Consider the following 26,669-nt stretch of genomic DNA (forward strand, 5'->3'; position numbering starts at 1 on the left):
AAGCCCTGAGCAATGCCCAGCTTTTTAAACCCTAAACATTTGGCAACTTGCCACTTTTTAAGAACAATGGACTGTCAGTCTTTCCCCGGCTTGGCAGCAACACAAGTCTCAAAATACCACAATTTCCCCTTGCCTGGGATTATTTTTGCCGCCGGTTGATGAGCGCTCTGGGACCGGTCTGAGGCAGGCACCAGCGGCCTCGGTGCGGCTGCCCAGAGCTGTGCAGTTGTGGCTATCGGAAGGTGCGTTCAGACCTGTCCACACCGAACGGGCACCCCGGGCAGCCCAGCCATGTCCCGTCCCGTCCCCTCTGTCCGGGCCCCGCTGTCCCGGTGCCCCCGCGGGTCCCTCTCTGAGGGCGGCCCGGGGCGGGGCGCGGGGCGGGGCGGCGCGCGCCGGCCGCAGTCTTGTCGCTGTCCCATTGGCCGCCGCTCCCGCCGCTCCGCCGCGCCATTGGTCGGACGCGCCACGCCCACGTTCGCGGCCGCGGCCGCTCGGAGACCCGCGCACCCATTGGCCGGCGCCCGGCGCTGCTCGCCCCCGATTGGCGGGCGGGGCGGCGGGGGCGTGGCGCGGGTGACCCGCCCGGCCACGCCCGCGCGCGGCCGCCGGCGGAGGGGACGCGCCGGGGCGGGGGCGAGCGCGCGGCTCCGCGGCCCGGGGCAGCGGCGGGGGCAGCGTCCGGACCGACAGACAGACAGACCGACCGACGGGCCAGCGCAGGTGCCTGCGGCCGCCATGGAGGTGTGCGAGAGCGGCGGGGAGCAGCCGCCGCTGCTGCACTGGGACCGCAAGCTGAGCGAGCTGTGCGAGCCCGCGGACCCCGAGACGCTGCTGAGCCGCACGGTGAGGAGCGGCGGGGGCGGGCGGCGGCGGCGGGAGGCCGGGGGTGGGGTGGCTGGGACGCGTCCCGGGGGCCGTGGCGGGGTTCCTCGGGCTCCCCGTGCGTGCCCGGCGGGCGCCAGGGTCGGCACCGGGCGGGTCTGGCCAACAGGTGCTCCCCGCGCCCCTCGCCGCGACTGCACCCCCGGGCAGGCCTCGGGGTCCCCTGTGCGCCGGGGGGGGTCTCAGCTCCCTCCCCTGCGGGCCTGGCTCCCGGTAACCGGGGTCCCGCAGCCCCCGCTCCGTCCGGACGGGGCTCTCTCGGCTCCCTCGGCGTTGCCGCTGCTTCTCCCGGGCGGCCGCTCGGGAACCGCCGGCCGTGTCTTCTCCTCCAGGACCAGACTGTCCCGGCTCCATCCCGCTTCCCGAGCGCAGGAAGGAAGTGACACAAGTTTCGATGTTTTTGTTGTTTGTTTTTTTGGCTGGAATCCCCATATTTTGGCTTGCGTAAAACGCATAGTTAGGACAGTGGAAATGTGTCTCTTGGCTCGCTGTTCCTCAGGAGGCTTCTCGCAAGCACAGCGATTTAAAACCTCTGTCGGTGTAAATCCCGAGTGGAAGTGTGCCGGAGCACCTCGGGACAGCGGCACGGAATTCTCCCCCGCACGCTCGGTGTGGCTGTCGGGCATGTGCTGGGATGGGGATCCAGAGTGCCCCGGGGATGGCGACATCCACAGGGATGTGGCAGTGCCCCGGGGATGGCGCCTGGCAGGGGCTGACACGGGCTCCGCGTCCCTTCCATCATCCCAAGAGGGTGATGTGCAAACGCAGCCCCGAGCGAGGCACCCGGAGCAGCGGGGATCCCGCAGCACTGCCCCGTGCTGATCTTGGCGTTGGTCGTGTAAGGCAAACAAGGAAAACCTTATTTGTGGTGTGTGGCAGTGTGGCTGATCCGGGATCGTGTCCGTCTCAAGCTCCAAGCCTCGTCCCAGCAGGAAGCGAGCCTGCTGCACGCCTGACGGGTCTTAAAACAGTGTTTGGCTTCTTTGTCTTTGAAAGTCTTGGGCTTTCTTGCGCAATGTGTGTCTTCTGGTAGATCCGGGGAAAGGCAGTCCTGTTATGGTGGCTTGGGCTTTTAAAAGAGCCAGCAGGAGCACTTAGAAATAGAAAGCTCTTCCTTCAAACAGCTGTTTTCTTGTGGCTTTTTCTTCTTTATCAGCAAGAATGTTGTGAATGACATGAGAGGCTCTTTGGAGAGTGTTTCCCTTCAGATTTTAAAGTTGTGCTGGCATACTTCCTCTTGCTCTGTTTGGATCCTTGTGATGAGAATGGAGTTGCCACTAACTTTTGTTTTCTTACTCAGTGTTCTCATGTCTTCTTTAATTGGTGCTTTGAAGGAGATCTTACACTTGTGGCTGCAGTGGCATGGATATGTCTTTCCTGCCCTATTGCAAGGAGCCTGAGAATTAAGTGTGTCTTGATAAAGAAAACATCCTGTTTGTCTGGTAGTTGGAAATGGGATGCTTTTCCCTTTTCTGTTTTCAAGTTTTATTGGGGATTTTCAACTTTGAATGCTCTGATGATGAGCATTTTGTAAGGGGCAGTGTGTAGCTGGATCTGCAAAATATTGGGCTGTGATGACTTTTGTTGGGAGTAACACTGACACTGATTTGTTTGTGTTTGCTGTCTTGCTGATTGGGTCTTGTTAGAAGTTCAAGATTTCTTCAGAGACCCTCTTGAAACCAGATAAAAAGCATTAAATCAATTTCTCTTTTTGGTTCTTGGAATTCTTCTGAAAGAAATTTCAGGAAAAAAAAAGCCCAACTAAATGCTAAAAGGTAGGTGTAGTGAGGTATTGCAATCTTTAAAGAAGAAAAGAATGTTTATGAAATTGACATTCTTTAGAGTGAAAAATTTCTTTTGTGAATGTGCCCTGCCATGTGGACGAGAATACCGTGAAACACAAGGTCTCTATTTACCTCTGGCCAAAACTTCACAGAATCATTTGAAAAACCCAAAACAAACAAACAAGCTCATTGGATGAAACATCTGTTCTTCTCCTTGGCTGTGTGCTTTCTGGGAGGACTGGTTTGACCTCGTTATTCTGCTGTTTGCAAACTTGCTGCAGGGTTTTTCTGGAAAGATTGGGATGATGATGAGACCCTTCCCGTGCCCCCTGTGCAGGAGTGCCCATGCCCTGTGCTGGCTGTCACCCTCATAGCCAAGGAACATGGGTTCTGCAGCATCTTTTGCTCCTCTCACACTTCTCAGGTGCCCCTTAGCTGGATGTGTAGGTCTGCATCCAAGAAAACGTGGGAAAAGTCTCTGGGACAGTCAGGGCAGCCCTGGGAGCTAGAGTGGCAGGGATGATGGTGATTGAGGGGAGAGCTTACCAGCAGGAAGAAGGGTCAGTGTCATTCCACCAGTGTGTACAGTCTGGTGAGGGTGAGAATTTTGTGCCAGCTGCCTTTTGTGTATTTGGAGTTGAAATTTAACCTTTCTATGACCAAAAAGGCTGCCCCTGGCTCTTGTTGATTTGACACTAGCAGACAAGTGTGAAAGTATGCATACACTTAAAAACTTGACCTCTATTTTAAACTGTTCCAGCCTGCCTTAATTACCAGGGCTGAAATCCAACCTCCTGGGGATTTACATTTCTCTTTAACAGCTGATGATTTCACCAGTGCCTGGAGCTGTGTGAGGAGCCCTTCCCTCACCCCACTGGTGCTGTCAGTGACACCATCAGCTGTACCTGGAGAAAGTGGGGGCCTCCAGGAGCTCAGCTCTGCTATTGGCAGGCAGCAATCCTGGAGGTTAAAGTCTCATTAAAGTCCTCACCTGGATGCCAGATAGCTTTATAGCAGTTATTTTTCCAGAGTGGTTTCCCATGGAAGCAAAGGCTGAAAGGCTTCCCAGAGGCGTGTTCATGGTATGTGTCACATGTCTGCATTATATAATCTTCAGCTGTGCTCCACCTTGTTGTGACTGTGTTGGTAGTACCATGTGCTGGCACTGTGCAAGGCAGTGTTGTTATTATTATTATTATTATTAGTGTTATTATTGTTATTTTGTGCTTTTTTGTGGTGGTTGAACAGAAGGGAAACACAACAGCTGCCACTGCCCAAGGGGAGTAGCAGTGTGGCCAGGTGGCAAAACCTCCAGCTTCTTGCTGCTGCTGTTACTTTCCATAGCACACAGGTGGGCCTGGAGTGGGAGAGCTCTGCTGGGGCTCCCCTAGATTTGATTGTCCATGTGGTTGGACATGGCCCAGCTGGGACCCCGTCTTCTGTGACAAGTGCCACATCTGATGCAGATGGATAAGTCTGACAAACACGCCATGAAATGCCAGCTACCTGTCCCATAGCTGGATGGGGGCTGAAAGGCAGGTGGTTCTTGGACATTTAAAACCTCCTTATGTAATATTGAGGAGGCAGTTTTATTTCCCCCCTCCCCCCTTTTCATGGCTATTTTAACCCATGGGCTGCTGCTTCCAGATGGTAGCAAAATGCAGCAGAATGCAAGCATGGATGTGATCATGGCATGGCACATGTAGAACTGCAGCTGCCCTACAGGTATGGGGGCACAGCAGCTGGCTCAGATGTTTAGGACTAAATTCCTAGATGTCATGTCCTGGGTGTTTGGATGAGTGGTTAACTGGAAGGTGACTTCAAGTGCCAAGTGGCCCAAATGGGTTATTTGGTAAAGAGCCTGCCTGTTGAACTTGGAACTCATGAAAGCATTGAAATTAGTGAGATGTCACATTGCATTGAAATTAGTGAGATGTCACATTGCTGCTGCTGTTGCCTGGGAGGTGTCTGAGCCCTGTGATCCTGTTTCCATGTCGCTGGTGCCCTGTGATCCTGTTTCCATGTCACTGGGGATGCTGTGGGCAGCTCAGCCCTGGAGTGCTCAGGGGTGCAGTGTGGGCTGGAATGAGAGGAGGAGGCTTCCCAGGCTGCAGCTAGCAAGTTTCTGTCTCCCTGTGAAAGCAAAGCCAGAGGTGAAGGTTAATGGTCAGGGTTGTGATTGCCATCTAAGATGAGCTGGGGAAACTCTGAGCTGGCCTTTCCTCCCCATCTCAAACCCCTGAACCTCAGCGGAGCTGGCCTGGTGACTCATTTCCTCTGCCACACAAACGATGGCTGCTGCTGCTTCGTGTGTCTAATGACTTCTGCAGGAAAGCTGCTTCTGGATCAGCTGCCAGGGAGTGCCTCGAGCTTTTGGAGCAGGGCAGTTGTTATTTTAATGGATGGCAGGGCTTGGTTTTTGCAGTCTGTGTGTATTTAATTGAAAGCTGTGGTTGCTGCAGCCAGTGTGGATGTGGAGCTGGCTGTATCTTATTGTGTGGTGGCTGCATGTAGCTCTCTGGTGTCAGTATAGTTGGATCCAATTTCTGTTTCATTTTGGTAGGGGGAGAACGACTTCATTTATTTGCACATGGGGTTTGGTCTGTTGCCCACAAACCATAAAGCTGAAATCCCTCATTCTTTCTTCTCTATACACCTGCAGCTGGCTTCATGTAAAATATTTATACAGCCAGTACTTGTAAAGATTTTTCCAAAATTGCAGTGAGGAGGGGAAATGAGAAAGTGAGATTTTTAAACAGTTGTATACAGAGCTCATACAAAGCAGTAGTGTTAAAATTTTGTCAACGACTTTCCATATAAATAAAAAAGTCAACATCACAACTGCTGAACAGCAAAATTAATTGTACATGGTGCCTTGCACTGAAAACCATTTGTCCTCCTAGTTTTCTTCCCAAATTTAAATAAGAAAGCCGTTCCAGTTTGCCAAGAGACATGTCACTTACTTGTAATGGGTCTAACTGATCTACAGTTCCCCTAAAAGCTGATGTAAACACAAGTAGGAGACCCTGAAACTTTACCCTGCTGTTTTCTGACAGTTAAAATTAGAAAAATGGGGGTATTGAGTTGCTGGCTGTAACTGTATAGTGAAGTTCTTGATCTGCAGTGAAGACAGGAGCTGGAAAAAATGTCAGTCTGTCCTGGGACCAACTTTGAAGCGTGGTAGATAGGAATGAGCCAGCATAATGTACAAACCCACTATTTATTCTTTTTCCTAATGGACGTGACTGCTGTGCTCTGTGCTCTGTAAATGTTTCCTTTGGAAAGGCAGTCCTTACACATGGAGCAGGTTGTGCACGATAGCAGGGCTGAAGGAATTTCACTTATGGTGTTACCAGACAGGGCTTTCCTGTGTCTGGAGCTGTTCAGCTTATCTGCAGGGCTGGTGGGAACTTGTGCTCTTTGCAGGTCTTTGTTTGCCATGTGAAGAGCCCCTTCTTAGCTAGGGCTGAGTGAATTTCCCCTTTCGTGGGATGGGGACTATTTTTTTATTGAAGCTGTCTCGCTTTTTTGGGATTATCTGTGTCTGTAGAGCAGGCCAGTGTGTGCTGTGCCTTGCTGGCTACTCCTCCCTCCACAGAGCTGGGAGCTCTGTGTCACTGTGGGCTCGTTTTCTCTTGGTCACTGTGGGCTTATTTTCTCACTGTGTCACTGTGGGCTCATTTTCTCACTGTGTCACTGTGGGCTCGTTTTCTCTTGGTCCCTCAGTTCACAAGGTCCCTCTGAGATACCTGGTTGTTGCTTTGAGGACACTTTGAAAGTAGCCCCTGTCTCTGACCAGGCAAGTTTTACTGCTGGCTTTGCACTTGCAGACAGGTGCTGCATTTTTGTGCTTTTTTGTATCCAAATATTGGTTATCAGACTTGCTGTCCCTGCTGCTGTCTGCCCACCTTCCTCCCTGCATTCCCAAAAGCTGTTTTCCAGTCTCTTCATAATACTTGGTTTAAACATCCATCATCTCTGTATCCTCTGTCTTTGGCTGCTTCTCTCACTTCTGGAGAAGGATCATTTTGTGGGTGAGATTAGCAGTTACTGATAGGTGAAACTGCTGTCAGACACAGAGTGTCTGACCCGGCCTGGTGGCATTTGTCACAGGCTGTCTTGGCTGCCAACCTGAGCTTACAAGGTATCCCCTTTAACTCCTCTGATTCCCTAGAGCATCTTGCCCTTTTTCCAAGAGAAACAGGTTCCTGGTGGATCCCTGAAGGGTGCTCTAACAGCAGAACTCTTATTCTGTGTTTTCGGGAGGGCACATTCTTTTGTGCTGTTGCTCCCTATTCATCTCTCTGAATCATGGAAATGCCTTCTGGCTGTGTTTTTTTTTGTGGGTGACAAGACCTGACAGTGCAGTTCTGCACCTGGATGTAACCACAGGCTGTTGTGGCAGCTGTCTGTGAGCTCATCCTGTTTTGAAATGACGTTTTTTGCCAGAAATGAGCTTTCAGGTTGATTAGTTCCCTGACACAGCTTGCCCTGTAGCAGCCCAGGTACTGATGCTGATGTGAAAGGGCAGCTAGGAATATTTGGCTGGGGAAGGGGTAGTGGAACTGCATTTTGAGCTAAAGGAATGTGCAGTGGGAATAGTCAGAGTAGATTTATGAGTTGTGTTCAGATGCAAGCCTGATGTGCATGTGTGTATTTATGTGAACCAGCAGACTCTGATTTGGATGTCACTGGAAGGAACAGGGTTTGCCTGGAAGAGATATTTGTTCAAGGGTCGGTAGGAAAAAGGGTTGTTTGAGAAGGATGTGGGTATGTAGCAGAAAAACAGACAGACCTGATTTTCAAGGAAGTTGGTCCATGGCCCCACCACCCCTCCATGATGTCAAGTCCTGGTGAAAAGTGGAGACTGCCTTGGATGCTAAATTATTTTTATTTCATAAAAGCAAAAGGAATGGCATGCAAAGAATAAACTTGACTTAGGGCCACAATTTTGCTGGCAAATATGTTGCCCTTTCACCTCTCTGAAGTGAGTAATAGGCAGTAGAGAAGACAGGTGAAAAATTAAAATGGTGGGGTTTAACAAGGCATAGCTGAGGTGCACATTCAGTCTGAGATGCTGAGCTTTTCAGAGCAGGGACTCTCTCCTCATCCTCTGTCTGCAGGCTGTCAGACCCAGATCCCAACTGCAGGAAAGAAAGTCACTGGATTGAGTGGAGTGCTGAATGTGTGCAGGAAGGATACACATATTCTACCAAATAATGAGCATTCCCTCTCCTGAGGGTGAGTAGGGAAGCAGAGAAGGCAATGTGGGAAGATAAAGTGTGGTTAAATGGGATAGACTTTAATTGCTAGAACTGTCCCCATAGGTGCCATCCATCCAAATGTGGAGCTGAATATTGCCAGTGACCTCTCTGTATCTTGGAAACTACTACCTTCTATTTTTTTGCCATCTGCTGCTAACTGGCTTTCAATCTTCTGTATGTGATCTGGCTCTGCTGTGGCGACAGGCAAAAATTTAATGGAAAAACGTGACACCCACTTCATCTCTCTCCTCTGTGCCAAAGAAAAACATTCCTCTGCAGCTGTGCTGGGGCTGGCTTTGTCCTTTCATGCAATCTGTCAGTCATATGGGATGAGAAATAGAGACCAGGCTGCTCTAATAACCCCTCAGGGAGCTTTGGGTGTCTTAGGGAGCTCCAGGCCTCCTTCCTTGCCAGACTGGATGTGTCCTGAGCAGCAATGCAGGGCACAAATTGGTGGAAGCTCCTCTCCTGTAGTGCAGGGGCAAGGAGCAATGTTCCTGATGGGCTTTAGTGGCTCAGTTGGAGCTGGGCTCACTGCACTCCTGCAGGTCTGCTGGGGTCAGCCCAGGCTGTTTGGTGACTTGCAGCACTTGCTGCAGCTCAAGTTGCCTGCAGAGGTAGGGAGTGTGCATTTGTGGGTGAGATGGGCTGATCCCCAGAAGACAGGAGGAAAGCCATTTGCTCTTTTTTCTGCACTAAGGATGTTGAGTGCTGCCCCTGATTTTGGATGGGAGCAGAGTCCGCAGCTGTGGCAAAATTCTTTGAAGTTCATGGTGACTTGAGAAGCAAGAGAAGCATCTTTCAGTTGCTATGCTTAGGAGTACCTGGTTTAATTTCTCTTCTCCAAAGTTTGGATGCTATGATGTAAATGTCTGTAGAAAAGAGTGGAAAAAGAGTCACCACAGCATGGCAGGAGGGCGAGAGGGAATGGACACCAGCAGAAGTGAGAGAGGTTCAGACTGGAAAGGAAAAAGGGCTTCACAGTGAGGATGACTGAGCACAGGAGTGAGAGCCGCCCAGGGAGACTGCACCACCTCCTTCCTTGGAAGTTTTAAGACCTGACTGACTGAGTAAGCTGGTCTTAGCTTAGTGCTGTCCCTGTTTGGGCAGAAGGGTAGCTGGAGATGACCTGAGCCCCATTCCAGCTGGACCTGTGCTGTGGTTCCTTTTACAGCATCTGCACTCAAGGCACTGACCTGCTCAGATGGAGACAGGGCACTGCTGGGCAGCAGACTGGTTTGTTTCAAGGCTCTGTCTATGCTGCCTCATACCTGTGTTATTTCCTTTCTGTGCATAACCCTGAAACTGTGGGTGTGGGAGAAGACCACATGGATGGTCTACATGGATTAGCTCATGTGAGTAGCATGGAGGAGGTTTTGTAGACCTAAAACCTGAAAAATACCCAACCAAAAAAAACCCAAACTCCAGTCCTTGAATGCCAAGCAGATCTCTGTTCCTTCTTCCCCAGCAAATTCTGTGCACAAGAGAATGCTTATTCCAAGGCGGTTTTTTTCTCCAGTCTTAGGAAAAAAATAGGTTCTTTTGTTGGTTTCTGTAATCCACCTGCAATGTTTTGGTTTTGTGGGGTTATATGAAGACGTGTGTTCTCATTTATGGAGCCTCTGGTACCCACAGGAGAGATTTGTGTAAGTGTAGAACCAAAACTCAGGAGCAGCAGAGAACTGATCCTGTCCTGGATTTTCTCACCACTGCTGGAGCAGTGATGGCAGGGTTCCTTAGAAAGCCTGGGGTGTTACAGACACGGTGATGCCTTCAGGAGGGGCCAAGACTGAGAGCTTAGAACTAAGGTTGCAGTATTTCCTGCAGCCAGACACCTGGCTTTCTGGGATCTGTCCTGGCTAGCAGAGGATGAAGACTGAAGGAAAATATGATGTCTGAACTCTCCACTTTCATAACTGCTAATATGAGGCAGTGGCTGACTTTGTGCAAAACATCTGTGTTTCTCATCATGGGTGTGATTGGCCTCGTCACCAGCACGGATGGTGTGTCTTGTTGGAGCTCCTTGGTGCTGCAGCTCCCTTCCCTCCTCCTCTGTGCCTCCCCCTGCTCTGCTGGCTGTGTGACTCAGGCTTGGCAGTGCTGGGGCTTTCAGACAGGCTGGGAAGATGTATTTTTTTAGAAAAAGGGCATAAAGCAGAAGGGTTCTTTTTAGAAAAAGAAAAGCAAAGCAGACTGGCCCTGCCTACATACGGCTCTAATGCCTTGTGTGCTCCCTGGTGGAATGCCACAGGGACTGAGGGCTCTCTGGGGATGCCCATTATGGCTGGCTGAGAGCCATCTGCCCTTCCTCTCACTGGGAAGCATCTCCCCTTTGCCTCTCCAGATGGAGAGAGTGCCATCCACACGATCCAGTGCCTGCTTGCCTGGCTGACCCCTTCCCTCATGGCACTCCTGCAGGGAGGCTCACTGGGAGAGGGCAGGGGCTGGCAGCTGCAGGGGGCTCCAGATGTGCATGGGTGCTGCGGCAGGGGGCTCCAGATGTGTGTGGGTGCTGCGGCAGGGGGGCTCCAGATGTGCATGGGTGCTGCTGCAGGGGGGCTCCAGATGTGCATGGGTGCTGCTCCCTCGGGATCTGCAGCTCTCTCTGCTGGAAGGCACCGCTCTGGCACGACTGCCTGCAGGAGCAGGCATGGCAGGAATGAGCTTTGGCACTCACTGCTTTTAAGGCATGAGCTTTCTGGATGCAGAATCTGTCTCCTCCTTGAGCCTTAGTGCTTTTGCAGCTCTTTTTCAATTCAGCTCGTTCGCTTCTCATGGCTTTCAGTGGATGGTGTTGCTTGCCAGAAGGATTAAAAGAGAAAAACTAGTATTTCTTAAAGGAGAAGAAATAGTATTTTTTTAAAGAGAAGTAGTATTTTTTAAAAGAGAAGAAGTAGTATTTTGTACTTGCCCAGGGTGACTTGTGACTTCTCACTTGGCTGGACTAATTCAGAGCAAAATTTCAGCTAAATGTCCATCAGAAAAGTGCTTTGGGGAGTCTGCTCTGTGACTTGGGAATGTTTCCCTATTGCCATTGCTTGTTTGTTGGGTTGTTAGAAATATGTTAGAAAAACCACAGGGAGAAGATGAACTTAATTTATGTTGCTGTTTTTTTTCTCAACTACAAACACTGCCAGATCAAAATGAACACAAAAAGTGTCACTGGCTTTCAAAAATGTGCAGTAGTTAAAATCTTGATTACTTTTCTAAAAAGTTTAAAGCCATTTTGTGTCCAGAACAAGCTTCTTAGCTTTAATTTAGCTTTGTTTTTTAGCTTTAATGAAAAAGAATCTTGCTTGGGAGAGCTTGCTGGCAGGATTAGTTGGGGATGGGAGAAAACCCTACTATGTTTTAAGATGTGGTTTCAGTGCTCAAGGGGGACATGGTGTGGTGGCTGGGATGGAGCCACTGGAGCTATGAGGAAATTGTTTCAAATTCACAGGCATTTGAGGGGGAAAAGGGAGCTTGGAAATGTAAGCAAGAAACAAGAGTCTGCAGAACCTTGCATTGCTGAAGAGGCTTCTGAAGCAGTTATTGAGTGCAGAAAGCTGTGAAGTCTGGGTGTAAAGGAGACTGGGCTGTGGCTGGGGATGGCAAATTAACAGTGCTGCTGCTATTGTGGTGATGAAAGTGTTGAAAAGTATGGTTTGGGGAGATTGTTAAAAACCTGGCTCTTGCAGGTGTCGGTATGTCACAGTTTGGCTGAGGAGTTTTCAGTTCTTGACACCTGGATGTCTGAAAGAGGCTAATTTGGGAGAATTCCAAGAACAGCTGCAAAAGTAAGTGGTTGAAGTAGCAGGTTTGTGAGAAATTATTGCAAACATTAAATATGTATTGCTTTAAAGGTGGACAGGTGTTTGGAGGAGTTTGAGGAAATGATGTGATCAGAACAGTTTATATTAAGCTAACATTACTATTCTTGAGTCATCTTTCTCAGTTTCATGTGATGTATGTAATGTCATTTTCAGTAATTGTACCAGAATAGAGTGTCTGAAAACTTTTATTTCAGCTGTGGTTCTCATAACACACAGATAATGAATATTTCTGTACTTGCAGCAGGATCCCTTCAGAGCTTTGTGCTTAGATTAAAATTCTCATAAAAGGGATTATGAATCTTAAGCTATATTATGCTGTGCCTTTTTTAAACTGCTAATGTCCTCTGGTAGTACCTTTTCTCTTTTTGTCTAATCTAATGCTTATAGGCTAGAGAAGGGTAAAAATGAATTGTTCTGAGGTAGAGAAACTGATAATGATCAACAAAGAATATCCAAGGGGAAAACACAATGTTGGCAAGTGTAAGGGTAGAAAGGTGTCTACCTTTCTAAATGGTGTCATGTGAAAATTAGCCACTGTCAGTTATCAGGTTACAAAATGCCTTGGAACCAATAAATGTAGATAACTGGAAATCCAGATAGGCTGGAAGGTCCCAGAGGGGAAGTTTGGCTTGTTGACATTGATTTTTGTTGGGTCATGACATTATGAGGAAATACCTGAAAATATTCAATTAATAGAGTAAAGGGGAGGAGATTAAAACTATGGACTGGAGATCCTGGTACCAAAGATATGTAAAAATACTTGGAATCTTTTATTATTCCACTATTACAGAGTGCAATAATACAGATAGGATTTAACCCTAGTAGAATTTAAGGGAAAGCAGATATAGTTGGACAAACCTGGTTACATTCTTTGAGATGCAAAAAAATGATAGTAAATGGAGAAATTTTGCAAGCAATTGGCTATTTATTTCATTGTATTGGCTGAAAGATTGTACCACAAAGTGTGTGGAATTAAAGGACTGACTCAAAGTATTGCTAACGGAGAATTGGTGTCAGAGGTTAGATTTATTGGGTTCTGCAAAAAGGTGCCAGAGAGGAGGCTTCTCAAGGTTTTCATCCATGGTCTGGAAGCAAAGTTATGTGAGTAGGAACAAAAATATGTGTATGCCTATGGGACAGGTGAATACATATTGGAAATCAAGACTTAACAAAAGAAGTGCTAAAATATGCTTGAGTTAAGGAAAATGCTCATTCCTCAGTCTTTGAGGCACACCCATGTTCTCTTCTGGAAGTTATATTTCAACAAATTATCAGATCCTATATAAGGATACCTCATGGAAACAGTGGAAGGGAAGATGGAACATGGAACAGGGAAGATTAGGAAGGTTTCATAGTCCTTTCTAGCTTGGAATGCTGTAAAACTTTATTGCTGGGTCTGTTGATTCTGGATACTTCAAGGCAGAACATACATCACATGCATCACAGCATTTGGCCATTTTCCTGAACTGTTGATTTCAGGGAAGTTTAAATAAGTGCTTTAATTGCTTCAAACTGGTTTTGAACTGCTTGTGTTTATCACGACACCTCTTGGCACATATAAAGGAGGAAAATATGCAAGGCAGATGGAGAAGGATGAGATTTCTGCTAGAAAAAAGATGTTAGTCCCAAAATACAGGGCCACTTTTATGTATGTTCCCTCTTGAAGCTGAGTACCAAAGGTGGCCTTGTATAGAGTGGGTAAAACAGACATGATTGGTGTCAGTGTGCCAAGGGGCTTCAACCCTGACAAGGCAAGGGCAGAGGAGAGGCAGAAAGTAAAGCAGGGTGAGGTATGGGGGAAGGAGGGAATGTGTGAGAAGATGGGATGAATATACAGATAAAAAAAAGCAGTTTGTAGCTTTCATTTTAAAGGTATAAGTAATGGAAAGTGGTGGTTGATGTGGTACCCAGTTTTTCACCAGTGTTTAACAGTGGAAGATTGTTCTTGTCTCTCTGCCTCTGTGCATCACTCTACATGCCTGTACTTTTCTACACCATTGTGGGGGGGATAGAATGTGAGAAAATAAAGATAGTGCAGAAGGGATTCTCACCCCTGAGGAGTTACAGCTGTACTAATCACCAAAGATTCTGGACAGACCTGCCCTTAACAGGCCACAGCTGTGTCCAATAAGAAGCGTGGTACAAAAGATTGGGTTAGCTGGTTGAGAAGGGAGCTGCAGTTTGTTGGCTGGTGCTGTGAAGAGAGTTGAAATTTGTTGGTTGTGCTGTGAGATGAGATGGAGTTTGTTGGTTGTGCTGTGAAGAGAGCTGGAGTTTGTTGGCTGGGCTGTGAAGAAAGAGTCAATACTATGCGGAGCTGCATATGAGAAATCACCAAGAAGGTATGGAACTTTTACAATAAGATCACAACACACCATCAGCTGGAACAAGCTTAAAATCCCTTGGCTGTGGCAGCCTTACCTCATTAGTGCCTGTCCAGAACTCTGCAGCATTTTAACCAGCCTGGAGGTCTCTGTGTGATCCAGGGTCAGTCTCCTCATAGTTTATAGGGAAATAGTCTTTAATTTTGACATGCAAGTTGAAACAGGAGGAGAAGGGGGCCTGGGACATTTGGGAAGGGTGAGTAATTTGTCTCCCTTGGCATCTCTGTATTTAGGCAGCTGGCAGACAGAAGTTACTGCCTTAAACTGCTTCCATGGCATGGCATAACCTTTTGTAGTGGTAATGCTGTTTTGGTTTTTCTCTGGAATATGCTAGAAGCAAAAATATTTTGTTCCAGTGTAGTGTGGACAGCAGGTGTGGTTTGAAAGTGTCCAAAAGCTGTATTAGAAATACAACAATGACCAGGAGAGTGCCCATCTTCTCTAAAGCAGTGTTGCTTCTCCTTGTGGCACGAAGTCCAGTGTGCCTGTGGTGATGGTGGTGTGTGGGGGAATGCTGCTGCACTCGTGGAGTGGCCCCTTCTTGACCTGCTCAGCATGGAGTGCCTGCTGGAGAATGTCTGGCAAGGAATGAGGCTCCTCAGCCTGATGATCCTGTCAGGCTGGTCAGGCTCCAGCAGGAGAGGCTGAAGCTACGTGCTGCTGGGAATCACCTCCAGAGCCTGTCTGGGGATGGGATAAATGAGCAATGCTGATTGTTCAGCACCACTTAATTTGTGGGGCAGGTTCTCCTCCTGTGACCACCTTCATCATTCTGCTGTGCAAAGGTAACCCGTGGCAGTGGAGCCACAGGACAGGACATGCCTGGCTTTTCAGATACTGCCAGAGGGCTTTGCAGGGGTCTCTCTTGGCTTACATGTCCTCTCTTGATTGAGCCCTTTCCAGCAGGTGTCCCAAAAATCCTCAGTTCTGCCGAGATCTCCAACAAGAGGTGTGGTGTTTGAGGCAGGTAGGCTGCATTCCATCAGTTCAGTCAAGCAACAGGGAAAAAGGGGAGCCAGGATTCTGTGGAGATGGTAGGAAGTGAGTGAGCAAATGCCTGAGAAAACCTGGGCCAGGCAGGGGTGTGAAGAAGTGTGGAGGCAGATGGGGTGAGGAAATGTGATGAGTTGTGTGCAGCCCAGGCTGTGACATCCGAGGTCTGCACTGCGTGCCAAGGAGAGGTGGCTGTGCTGGTGCTGGGAAACAGCTCTGACCAACTCAGTCACTGGCAGATGCTGCACTGTGTGTGAGCTTTGAGGCAGCACTGTGACAACCTGAAATGTGTCTGGGTGAGGCTTTGCTTCAGAGCTCTTGCATTAAGCAGAGATATTTGACACATCTCAGACTGGAGCTGTACTCACACAGGAGCTGATCTTCCCTCTGGAGTTTGGAGGGGAGGGGGTAGAAGCAGCCCTGAGGTTACACATGGCCTGGTGCTGTCTCATAGCAGCAGGAAGGAGGTTGAGATTTTTTGTCTCTAAACACAATATCAAGAATTTCTCTGAAGTACAAGGGCACAATTAATATAACCAGCACTTTCACGTTCCTCACTGTGATTATTTGCCACACAGAGACACTTAAACCCTCTTTTGTTAGCTTAGCCAGGGACTAAGCAAAGACCAGGCTCCTTCAGCCTCCTGTATTTTCCCCTGATTTGGTGTGAGGAGTGGTGCCTGTGGTTGCATTGCTCCTTTGGGCTTGTTCTTGGAATCTCCCTGCCAGCCCGGCTGTTTCCAGTCAGTGACGCAGCGCTTCAGGGAGCAGAGCCAAGGCAAACAGGGATGTTCCCACTCAGGGAGGGAGCAGGGAGCCTTAGGACCTTATGGGCACTGTAACTGCAGACAGTGCATTCAAATGCTTCAGGTCACTGGTAACTTCTCAGAGTCTCCTTTTTAGCAAATTGTCTTTGTGACCTGGTTCCCTTATATCCTTGTGTTCCTTTGAAAACCAAACAGGAAAATAAGGTTGGGAAGGAGAGGGTTTTTCCATCTCTCTCTGGCAGGAAGGAAAAAAAAAGGTTATAAAATGTCAATATTTACAATAGTTTTATGTGAGAAACATCTTTGCCTCGTTTAGGTCTTTTCGCTATAGCCCAGTGCACAGTTTCTCGCACCTCCCTGAGGTGGGCAGGCTCATATGAAAGGGCACAAGTGTAACCACAACAGGGAGTAAAAAGGATTTCCATTATCTCACTGGAAAAGGGTATGGCCAGAGGATCTGTTGAGGGGATCCAGGGAAGGGGCAGAGAGATGTAGAAGAGCTGAGAAATGTGTGCTTTTTCAGCCAACTCCTGCCCTAGAGACCATACAGTGTAGGAAGGTGTCTCTTCTGCTCCTTGCCTTGCTGGTAGGTGCTGGTGGTCTTGTGGAGCTTTTATTGTTAGGTTTTTGTGTATCTAACTCAGACCTGCTAGCTCCTGCTGAGTATGTTCAAGAGAAGAACCTCTTCCCTTTCCAGATTAAGCTTTGGAGAGCTCTTCAGGAGGTTCAGACTGAGGGACAGGGCACAGACTGACCAACAGTCAGTTTGACAGAATTTGGGAGGAAAAATTAGCAAGAAGCTCTCTTAGCTTAAATCTTTAATAAAGACTGGGTGGACCAGGAAGAGATTTAAGAAAGCAGAAACTGTCTGTAATTTCACTTAAAACAAGAGTTATCACTAGAGGAGACAGGTTCTTCTTATTCCATATTTTAGTATATGCATGATGAACCTGTGACTTAGCAGCAGAATGTTTATCTGCAGGCTGTGCTTTGTTATCTTTGCCTGGCGGACATGATGCAGTTGTGAGGAGCTGGGCCTGCTGGTCAGGGGCACCTCTGGGAAGTCTGGGGTGCTTGCTTTGGTCAAAGGCTGACTGATAAAGTGAAGTACAAGCTAGCTCAGCCACTTTGGTTTGGATTCTGGCTGGGCTTGGAGGGGTTTAAAGACAGGGAAAGAAAAAGAAGACAAAATGTGCCCTTACCAGGAAGTGATGCAAACCTCAGAAGATCCAAATTTGATTCCCTCTTCAGCAGAGGAAGGCGTGTACTCAGCCTTAGCAAGAAACTGTCATCTGTCCACTGGTGTGTTGTTTTTCTTGGAGGTGTGCAGTATTTTGGAGACAATTTCTGTATTTTGGGAAAAGAGTGGGAGTGCACCATCCAAAGCAGAATATATCAGAATGTGGCACTGGCACATTAGCTAAATAATGTTTAGCTAATGTAGCTTAAGTAACTTAAAGAAATTTAAGTGTGGATGTTTTGCTTGGTTAGGATTATGCATGACCACAAGGAAGGTAAAGATCTTGCTCGTTAATGCAGTGGGAATTTACTAGGTGGGAGCATATGTGAAGGAGAAAACATGAAAGTGTGAAACATTTTGAAATATATTCTTGTATGTGTAGTGCTTAAAATGTGACTTGATAACTCTGTAAGAATGAAATAATTTCTGTTATGAGTTTCTGATAGTTTTTGGTCCCACAGTGGTCTTGGGCAGCAGGGGAAGTGCTCTCCTCTGGAACCTGAGATGTGCAGGGCTCCTCCTGCTCCTTACACTTGGCACAGGTGCTGCTTTGCACCCCAGACACAGATTTGGGATCTTGTGGGAGGGCTGGAGCACCAAGAGCACTGCAGCAAGTGGCATCCCAGGCTTGTCAGGCTGTGTAAATAGGGAGGGAGGGGTTTGTACCTCTGAGTACATCTGTGCTGTGGGTGGGTACAGGCTCAGCTGCAGGAGGGCGGCTCAGAGAATGTTTTACTGCTGCTGTCACAACTATATATGGAAAACCAGAAAAAAAACAAAACCAAACCCACTGTAGTGGTCAGGCCAAAAGAACTTCAGCTGAATTTTATTTTCCAATTGCTAAAGCATGGCTGGATTGTTTCTGTAGTAAGAAACAAAGTCAGGTACTTTGTGTCTGGTGGATGGCAGATGGCCCAGAGATGAGTGGATTGCTCAGTTTGGGGCTGATCTGTTGCCTTCATGAAGTACGTGGCTACCTAGAGTAATCATTTTTTGGTGGGATTTGGGAACATTACCTGCCAGAAGCAGATGCTCCCTTCAGTAGGAAGGGTTGAATAGTCCTGTGTGTGAGCTGTGACAAAACTGTGCGCAGGTTTTGGACGAAGCAGCGTTGCTAGTGCCCTCCCAGAGCTTGCAGTGGCAGTCCTGTCAGTACTGCCTGCAGGATTTTGTGATTTATGGGAACTCTGACACCTCCAGCCGTTTGGTGACTCAGAGCTGGGGAGAGTAGCCTGTGAAATCTACTCGGCACTGAAATTGTGTTGTTGCAACATTATAAGAGACAGTGTGTCCTAGTCAGGATGCCCCGTAGCCTGAGGCATTTCAAGCTAATCCATGAGATCATAAACATAGAGAACCACACAAACCACACATTCTTGTCTAGGAAAGAGCTGTTCACCCTGGAGATAGTACAGCTACTCAGTGCAAACTTGGACAAGATGTCCAGATCAATCTGCGTTTTTTTTCTCCTGTCCTATGACCATGGCATGACAATTTAGTGAAATTGGACTTCAAAGTGCATCTTCACACAAAGAAATTTTGTGAAGCTTTTGATAGCGCTCAAATTGCTCATTCCATGAATTTAAGAAGAATTCTTAAAGATGTCTGTTGTTTCTACCAGTTTTGGTTCTTCTTCAGGCTGAAGATAGAGAATCTGTTTTCCAGACTTATACATATAGGGATAGGTAGGTTTGCAGATCCCTTACAGGAATACTCAAGTTTTTGTTGCGTTTTCGATGCCAAATGCTGCTCTAGTTTGAGGAGGTCACTTCTTGCACTACCTTATCTGGAAAATAGATGCTAACATGCCTCACTCAGTTTTATGGAATAATTCTAGAAAATGAAGAGTTGCTTGTATTGTTGATCTGCTGCAAGAATATGTGGTTGGGGTTTTTGTGGTTGTTTTTTTTTTTTGTTGTTTGTTTGTTTGGGGTTTTTTTTGTTTCATTTTTTGGTTTTTGTTTTGTTTTTAATGGAAGTGCATTTCTCACTTCAGTGAAGTTCTGTGCACCTGACCTCAGCCAGAACGGTCTAATTTTTGCAATTAAATCACCAAATTCTGTCATTTGTAATACCTGTAAAGGGAGCAGTGCTCTGTGCAACCTACATCATAATGTCTCATTTTATAAAGAATTACACACACCAGATGATGCAGGAAGAATGTATGATTTTTTTATCATGGCACTGTAAGGTTCTGCATGAAAACACTGAATGATTTACATACTTCTACATTCTCTTATGTTTCCAAGAAGAAATAGGCTGTGAGGTGAGCTGCTGCTGTAAACAATGCAGTTCTGAGAGGTGGAGAGAAAAAAGAAATCCAAGTTTTGCTTGAGTTGTACAGGGCTTAGTGCTTGGGCTGCTGCTGATCTGAAGTTGTGGAATCTCACTGATCTCTTACATGAGGTAAATCCTGATTGACCAAACAGGTAGAAATAAAGTGGAAATCACCCATGGGAGGGAAAGTAAGAAATGAACCACTGGTTAGGTGTTCTGGCTGTCCATTTCAGAGCTGCTGGCATAACTAAACCTGGAGTAGCTCCCTCATGCTGCTCTGCCAAGGTGGTCTCTATTAGCTTGAATAACCCATGAATCCATCTTGGTGGAACTGGGTTGGAGCAGCAGGTGTGGAGTGAAGCTGAGAGAGCAGTGGCCTCTGGGAAGGATGGTGTCTTCTGTTGAATATGAGGAATAAACCAAAAAGTTTCTGGCAGAAGGGCACGTATCTCTGCATGTTATGGCTGCTAAACATTTTTATCTCAGAATTCCAGTGACACAGCAACACTAGGATTTTCTTGGTGGTGGCCTTTTGCATGGTCTGCTGATGCTGTGGGAGGCTGACAAGAGGCTGAACTGCACCTTTTGGTGAAACAGAATGAAAAGTCAGGCTATAAGAAATTGCATATTTATGAACTCCTTCTGCATTTGCAGTCTGGTGTGATGGCTTCAGATTGAGTTTTGCAGTTGAAATGTGCCTCTTTGTTGTGCTCAGCCTGAGTTTTAATGACAGAGCTGGCGTAGCAGAGTAGTTTGCATGTGACTTTGCCAGGACTTGCACAGTTTTCAAGATGTGCTCTCATCCATTGGATATGAGCAGCATTTAAACTCTTGAGCTGTTAAAGATAGGTTGCCAAAGTATGTTTCATGGCTTGATATTGTTATAACACTCCTTCTTGCATGTGGGTTTTCAGGCACGTCGAGGTTTTCTGAAATGTGTTCTTTCAGCTTTGTTCACACTGGTTTGTGTCGTCTGAGATCCCTGCTTTCTTCAGTGCTATCAACAGAGCAAAATGGTTTCTCAGAGTTTGGAAAAACCCAAGTGTTATCCAAAATTGAGGATAAGATAAAGTTGTGGTCATTTATGCTGAAGAGCATCCCTTGAAAGTCTAGGAACAGTCAGAGGAGCATTCCATCACAATAGACTGCCTTATAATTGCTCCCCTTGCCTCTCCACTTAAAAGCCGAACTTGGGAAAGAAATAAGGAAGACCAAAAAGAAGCCGACCCCAAAACGCACCCAGCCAGGGCAGTCTGAGACGGTGGAAGCAGAGGCATGCAATTAAAAAAAGCTGCGTGCGCCGGCCCCAGACATTCCTGCAGCTGCAGGCTCCTGGCGCGGTGTCCGGGTGGGCTGGATCGCTGCCAGCCCTGCCTCGGCAGGGACTCGGGATGGGGGACAGGCGGGGGTTACTGCTTTCTCCACAGGGCCATGGGCTGCTCCTGCCTCTGCCCAGAAATGTCTCACTGGCCGTGTTTATGTGCCTTGCGCTGGAGGAAGAAAGAGCCTCAGAAATGCGTGTGGAAGCAGATGGAGCACAGCTCCCCTCCAGCACAGCCCACCTCGGCTCTTCCCGCACAGTCCCCGTTCTGTGGGGCCGGGTTCCCAACAAATGGCTCTGTGTTCCCTTGGAGCAGGAGGGACAGGACAGGCCTTTGAGACCCTGCGACCACCGAGCCTGTGTGTGTGCATAACTTGTAACCAAACCCCGCTGGATCCATGTGGTTTCACTCTGCCCGAGGGATGATGTAAATCCAGGGAGGGGTTAGCACATCGCTTACTGGTAGAGTTAAATATAAAGGCTGAGAGCATGGCTGGGATGCTGGTGGGGTGAATTGTGGGGATGCTCTCGCCTCTTTCCAAAGACAACAGCTCTGTGTTTGTGCTTTGGGCTGAGGCAGGCCTGGAGCTGCTCTGGGCACACACTTGGCCTGTCTTTGCACAGGGCTGCTTTTCCATGCTGCTGCCTCAGTTGTCCCTTTGGTGTCTCTGCTGGGGACTGTCATGGGAAGAGGTGCCTTATGCCCCAGTGTTTCAGCTTAGCCCTACCCAGGAAGGCGAGTTAGGCTCCTTGTCCCCTCCTGAGAACATGAGGGCAGGGGTGAAGGCCTGCTCCTGCCCTCAGGAGAGTGATAGTCCTGCAGGTGTGTGGCACGATGTTATCTTAAACCAGGGCTGTTCTTCTGGACATTATTCTAGAACTTGTTTGTCTGAGTTTTTGGGCAGTGACTACAGGGTTCAGGTATCTTGGGGCTTGATAGGTATCTGATATAAAAAGCACAGCTCCCCTCCAGCAGAGCCCACCTCTGCTCTCCCCACACAGTCCCCGCTCTGTGAGGGCGCATTCCCAACAAATGGCTCTGTGTTCCCTTGGAGCAGGAGGGACAGGACAGGCCTTTGAGACCCTGCGACCACCGAGCCTGTGTGTGTGCATAACTTGTAACCAAACCCCGCTGGATCCATGTGGTTTCACTCTGCCCGAGGGATGATGTAAATCCAGGGAGGGGTTAGCACATCGGTTACTGGTAGAGTTAAATATAAAGGCTGAGAGCATGGCTGGGATGGTGGTGGCTGAATTGTGGGGATGCTCTCGCCTCTTTCCAAAGACAACAGCTCTGTGTTTGTACTTTGGGCTGAGGCAGGCCTGGAGCTGCTCTGGGCACACACTTGGCCTGTCTTTGCACAGGGCTGCTTTTCCATGCTGCTGCCTCAGTTGTCCCTTTGGTGTCTCTGCTGGGGACTGTCATGGGAAGAGGTGCCTTATGCCCCAGTGTTTCAGCTTAGCCCTACCCAGGAAGGCGAGTTAGGCTCCTTGTCCCCTCCTGAGAACATGAGGGCAGGGGTGAAGGCCTGCTCCTGCCATCAGGAGAGTGATAGTCCTGCAGGTGTGTGGCACGATGTTACCTTAAACCAGGGCTGTTCTTCTGGACATTATTCTAGAACTTGTTTATCTGAGTTTTTGGGCAGTGACTACAGGGTTCAGGTATCCTGGGGCTAGATAGGTATCTGATACAAAAAACACCTGGAGTGTTCTGGGTGGCTGTTGGTGAAATATTGTCCCTTTCCCCACCATCCCCAGGACTCTTCCCCATCACAGGCTCACAAATGTGCTCTTGTGCCACCACTGGCAGAGGCTGAATGACCACAGGACCTTTTTGCTGCTAGAGGTTATCTTGCCAAGGATGAAGCTTGTGTGTGTCAGTAGAGGTGGCTGGCTGCTGGTCTTCCTGCACCAGTTTCACAAGTGTGCTCTTGTTTTTGGAAAGAAAAGACTCATTGCCATGGGAATTTGAGTGTTGAAGGACAAGATGGGGAGCTGTGCACATTCCTCTTCTGTTCTCCAGTTGTGTGTGTGGTTCTTGTGTATTCTTGTCTTATCACTGAAGGCTTCAGAAGGTTGGTGTTGTGGTTCTTCTAAGTTCTAGTAGGGACCCTCTTTGTAGTCCTCCTTAGATGCTGGATTTTCTTCCTAAACAAAACACCAACTTCAGAGGGTTCCAGAAGAACACCTGAGTATGTGCATGGACATCTTTTGGCAGTGAGAGATTTCACTGCCCTTGGCTGGGTCTGTAGCTCATGTGCTTGTTGGCCCAGTTGCCCCTCTTGGAGGTGCAGAGTTGTGGTGTTGTCTGGTAATACAGTGCATTGCCTGACAACACTGTGATATGGTGTGAAAATCCTGTCCAGCTTTTATTCCTCTAGGTACAGCACTGTGTGTAGATCCTCTATCTTATCAACAGAAAAGCCAGGAATACAAATTTCTGCACATCCAAAAAGGCTGTATCCTTGTTTACTGCTTGAACTTTTAAGAATGGGTTTACACCAGGATCAGACAAATCATCTGCTGGAATAAGAATGGCTAGAGCACTAAACCTTTAAAAGCATATCAGATTGTTGCTGCTTTTATTTAATATTTTCATTTTAGTTAGGGAATATGCAGTTTGAATTGCTCTTAGCATGGGAATCTGGTTTAAATCTCTTTCCATGTTCTGTCCTGACCTTTTCTGGCTGGTTTAACAAATCCTGTGAATAGGAGTGTAGGTCTAACTGCAGCTACATGCACCAGAGATTGAAGCACTGTAGGCAGGATGGGGAGATTGATGATGTCTTCTACTCCTTCCTCCCCATCCCACCCACCTGATAGCTTGTAGAATTGCACATATGGGAATTATGCTAAAAGCTGGATGGTCCATTTAAATTTGTATTATCTCCATCTGTTTGCAGGCTTTTCTGGGTGTGCCTGGCTGTCCCCATAAACCTCAAACTGGAGGCTTGTGTAACAGAACCCTTTGATGGAACAAAACTATTAGATCTTTCTGTAAAATGGTCTACTGTGTTCCTTTTACAAAAATTATACCCTACTGGACCTTTTTAAATGTTACTAGATATTTTTATTGCATTATTGGAAAAATAAAGATAGCTTAGTGGGGAAAAGAGGGGCAGCTGCTCTTTCCAAAAGAGTTATTTCTCTCTACTGTCCTGTGCTTGGGTTCCCAGCGTGTGCATGCTTGTTACAACGCAGGAGCAATTCAGCTTCCAGGAACCCCAGAAATACTGAGTTCTTCTCCTTTGGCATTAGTGCCAGCCATGCTCATTTTGACTTGCCAAAGACCAGATCTTCCAAAGCCCTCTGAAGCCACAACTTGTTGGTAGAACAGAGCAGTGCTTTTAATTCCCTTGCTGTTTTTGCACACCCAACACTTTTCTGGGGATGTTTGCGGACTCTGCAAACTCAAACATATTTCACGTTCTTTAGTTTCCTTTGTTAGACTTTGCAGCTCTTGCAACAAGAAAAAAAAAATTAAAAATAGAGGTATAGAGAGGAGGATGCTCAGCAATTCTGAAAATCTGATAGTTTTAGTTTTGGCATGTCTGAGTCTTTATATTGTTATTGCATAAGATGTGATTTTTGTGAGCCTTGATTTATTAAATCTTCTAGTTTGTAAAACTTCAGTCTCTGGAGAAGAACGGAAGCTGCTTTCAGAAAAAGGGTCTGGAGTACAGATCTGAGGAGTGGCTGAGGTTGCTGGGTCGTTTAGCCTAGAGAAAAGGAGGCTCAGGGGAGACCTTAGTGATCTCTACAGCTACCTGAAAGGAGGTTGGGTCAGTGTGTTCTTCCAGGTAACAAGCAATAGGAAATGGTCTGAAGGTGTACCAGAGTAGGTTTAGATTGGATAATATGATAAAAAAATTGTGGAAGGGGCTGTCTAGTATTGCAACAGTCTGTTCAGGGAAGTGGTTGAGATTCTGTCTACACATAAACATTATGAATGTGAAGCTGTCTTGGTTAGAAGGATGTTGGAATGCTTTACACAGGAACCATTTGTTCTTGTATGTTAGTTTAATGAATTAAAACTTGCGTGGCTTTGATGTGCTTTTTTTTTGACAGAAGCAGAAGACACTCTGTGCTGACCTGTTGAACGCCAGGTACCACTTTCAGTTCACTGGGGCAACATCAGTTCAGTGCTTGATCTCCTGGCACACTGATGCCTGTCCTGGCAACTTGGCTTAGTTTCATTTCATGATGCTGAATAGAAGTGGTGTGAAGTCAGTCCTGTCATCTGCAGCCAGCTCCAACCCCCACAGGAAGCAGCAGTTTTAGGATCACTTCTGTTTCTTCTTTTTTCCTTCTTTTAGTTAAAGAACCTTCCTGATACCACACATTTGTCAGTGTCCCTTATGCAACAGCTTTCTGTGTAAAATCCGCTGCAAGTTTCAAATTCCTCAAGAGTCCCATGGTGTTCTGGTCTCCCTCCCTCCCAGCCCAGATGGTCTGTGGCAGATGCTCATCTGAAATGTTAGAAAAATTATCTATATTTAATGCACACAGACACACAAGCCCACACACACGTACACATGTATATAAATCTATGTATATATCGTCCTAGCTGGCTCTGGAGTTACACATTGCTGATAAGCAGTACAAGGTTCCCCTGATTATTTTTCTGGCTCTGTACCTGTGTTTCCCTAGAGCCAAACAGACTCATTTAGCTCTGGGAGAGTTTTCCTCCCTCTGGGTCTCTCTGCTTGAGCCGTGTAATGCCAGGGGCTGTGCTGGGTTGGTCCCTGGCAGTGGGGTCTCATGGGCCATGTGCCACAGGTGCCTTACAGGGTTCATGGAAGAAATCACAACACCTGAAATTCCTGAAGGCACATTTTCATTTCTGAGCTCCTGAGCTTGCACTTTACTTCTGGGTAGCCTCAGAACCTAAAGTACTGTATGTGGCATTGGTGAGGTGACATCTTGAATCTGGTATTTGCCCTTACTACAGGAAAGACTGTGAGGTGCTGGAGCAAGTCTAGAGAAGGGCAACAGAGGTGGTGAAGGATCTGGAGCACAAATCTTATGAGGAGCAGCTGAGGAAGCTGGGGTTGTTTAGTCTAGAGAAAAGGAGGTGCAGGGTGACCTTCTTGCTCTCTGTACTGTACTTCAGCTATCTGAAAGGAAGTCACAGCAATGTGGGTTGGGTTTCTTCTCCCAAGGGCAAGTGGAAATGGCCTCAAGTATCCCTAATGGAGGTTTTATATTGGGTAATAGGAAAATTTTCTTTACTGACAGGGTTGTCAAGCACTAGAACAGGCTGTCTAGGGATGGGATTGGGTCACCATCCCCAGGGATTTTTAAAAGATGTGCAGATATGGCTCTTAAAGACCAGGTTCAGTGTTGGACTTGTCAGTGCTGGGTTGGACTTGATGATCTCAAAGGTATTTAATAACCTAAGCAATTGCAAGTGCTTGTGTGTGTGTGTGTCGCTCCTGGCCTTTGGGCAGTGTCCAGTGCTGTGCCCTGCAACAAGGGGCTTTCTCTATCTCCCAGCTGGCTTTGGTTTTCTTATGATTCTGATAATTTTGGCATTGAATGTGATGCAATCTTCCATGCCACTACCCTTGAGATCCATCCCTTGTGACTGGAGAGTCTCTTCCTTACTGCCCTGGGGTGTGTGGAATGAAGAGGCAAAGGGCACCTTTGCCTCAGGGGAGGAGAGGCCCAGGCTGGCCCAGGTGCTGTGTGATGGCAGCTCCTGCCCAGCCCTCCAACCACCAGGCCATACTTCTTTCCTTAGAAGAAGGAAAATCTGTTGGTCAAGTCTGGAAAAACCACATTTTCCACCCTGCTCCCCCTGCTTCTAAACTGTGGGGTAATGGTTGCACAAGCAGGGGCTGAGGGGCCCCTGGAGGCACTGCCTGGGTGCTGGGACAGGCCCCATGTCCATCCCCAGGCACACCCCCAGGCTGGGCCTCCCCTCCCGCTCCCCCATT

The 26,669-nt window shown here is 47.6% G+C and overlaps 1 protein-coding gene across 3 annotated transcripts in view; it reads left to right on the forward strand.

The window, feature by feature from the left end:
- Window positions 1–664: 664 nt before the first annotated feature.
- Window positions 665–26,669, forward strand: part of CREB3L2 (cAMP responsive element binding protein 3 like 2) — a 75,707-nt gene continuing 49,702 nt past the window's right edge. For 2 of the 3 annotated variants that reach the window (XM_059471670.1, XM_059471671.1), the window contains exon 1: window positions 665–846. In XM_059471670.1, the coding sequence (XP_059327653.1) occupies window positions 739–846 (108 nt within the window). In that variant the 5' untranslated portion in view covers window positions 665–738. Of the gene's footprint in view, window positions 847–13,924; window positions 14,091–26,669 lie in introns of those variants that run through there. The other variant, XM_059471673.1, reaches the window with a different exon arrangement.

This window comes from Ammospiza nelsoni, chromosome 5, assembly GCF_027579445.1.
Source record: "Ammospiza nelsoni isolate bAmmNel1 chromosome 5, bAmmNel1.pri, whole genome shotgun sequence".
Classification (NCBI taxonomy): domain Eukaryota; kingdom Metazoa; phylum Chordata; class Aves; order Passeriformes; family Passerellidae; genus Ammospiza; species Ammospiza nelsoni.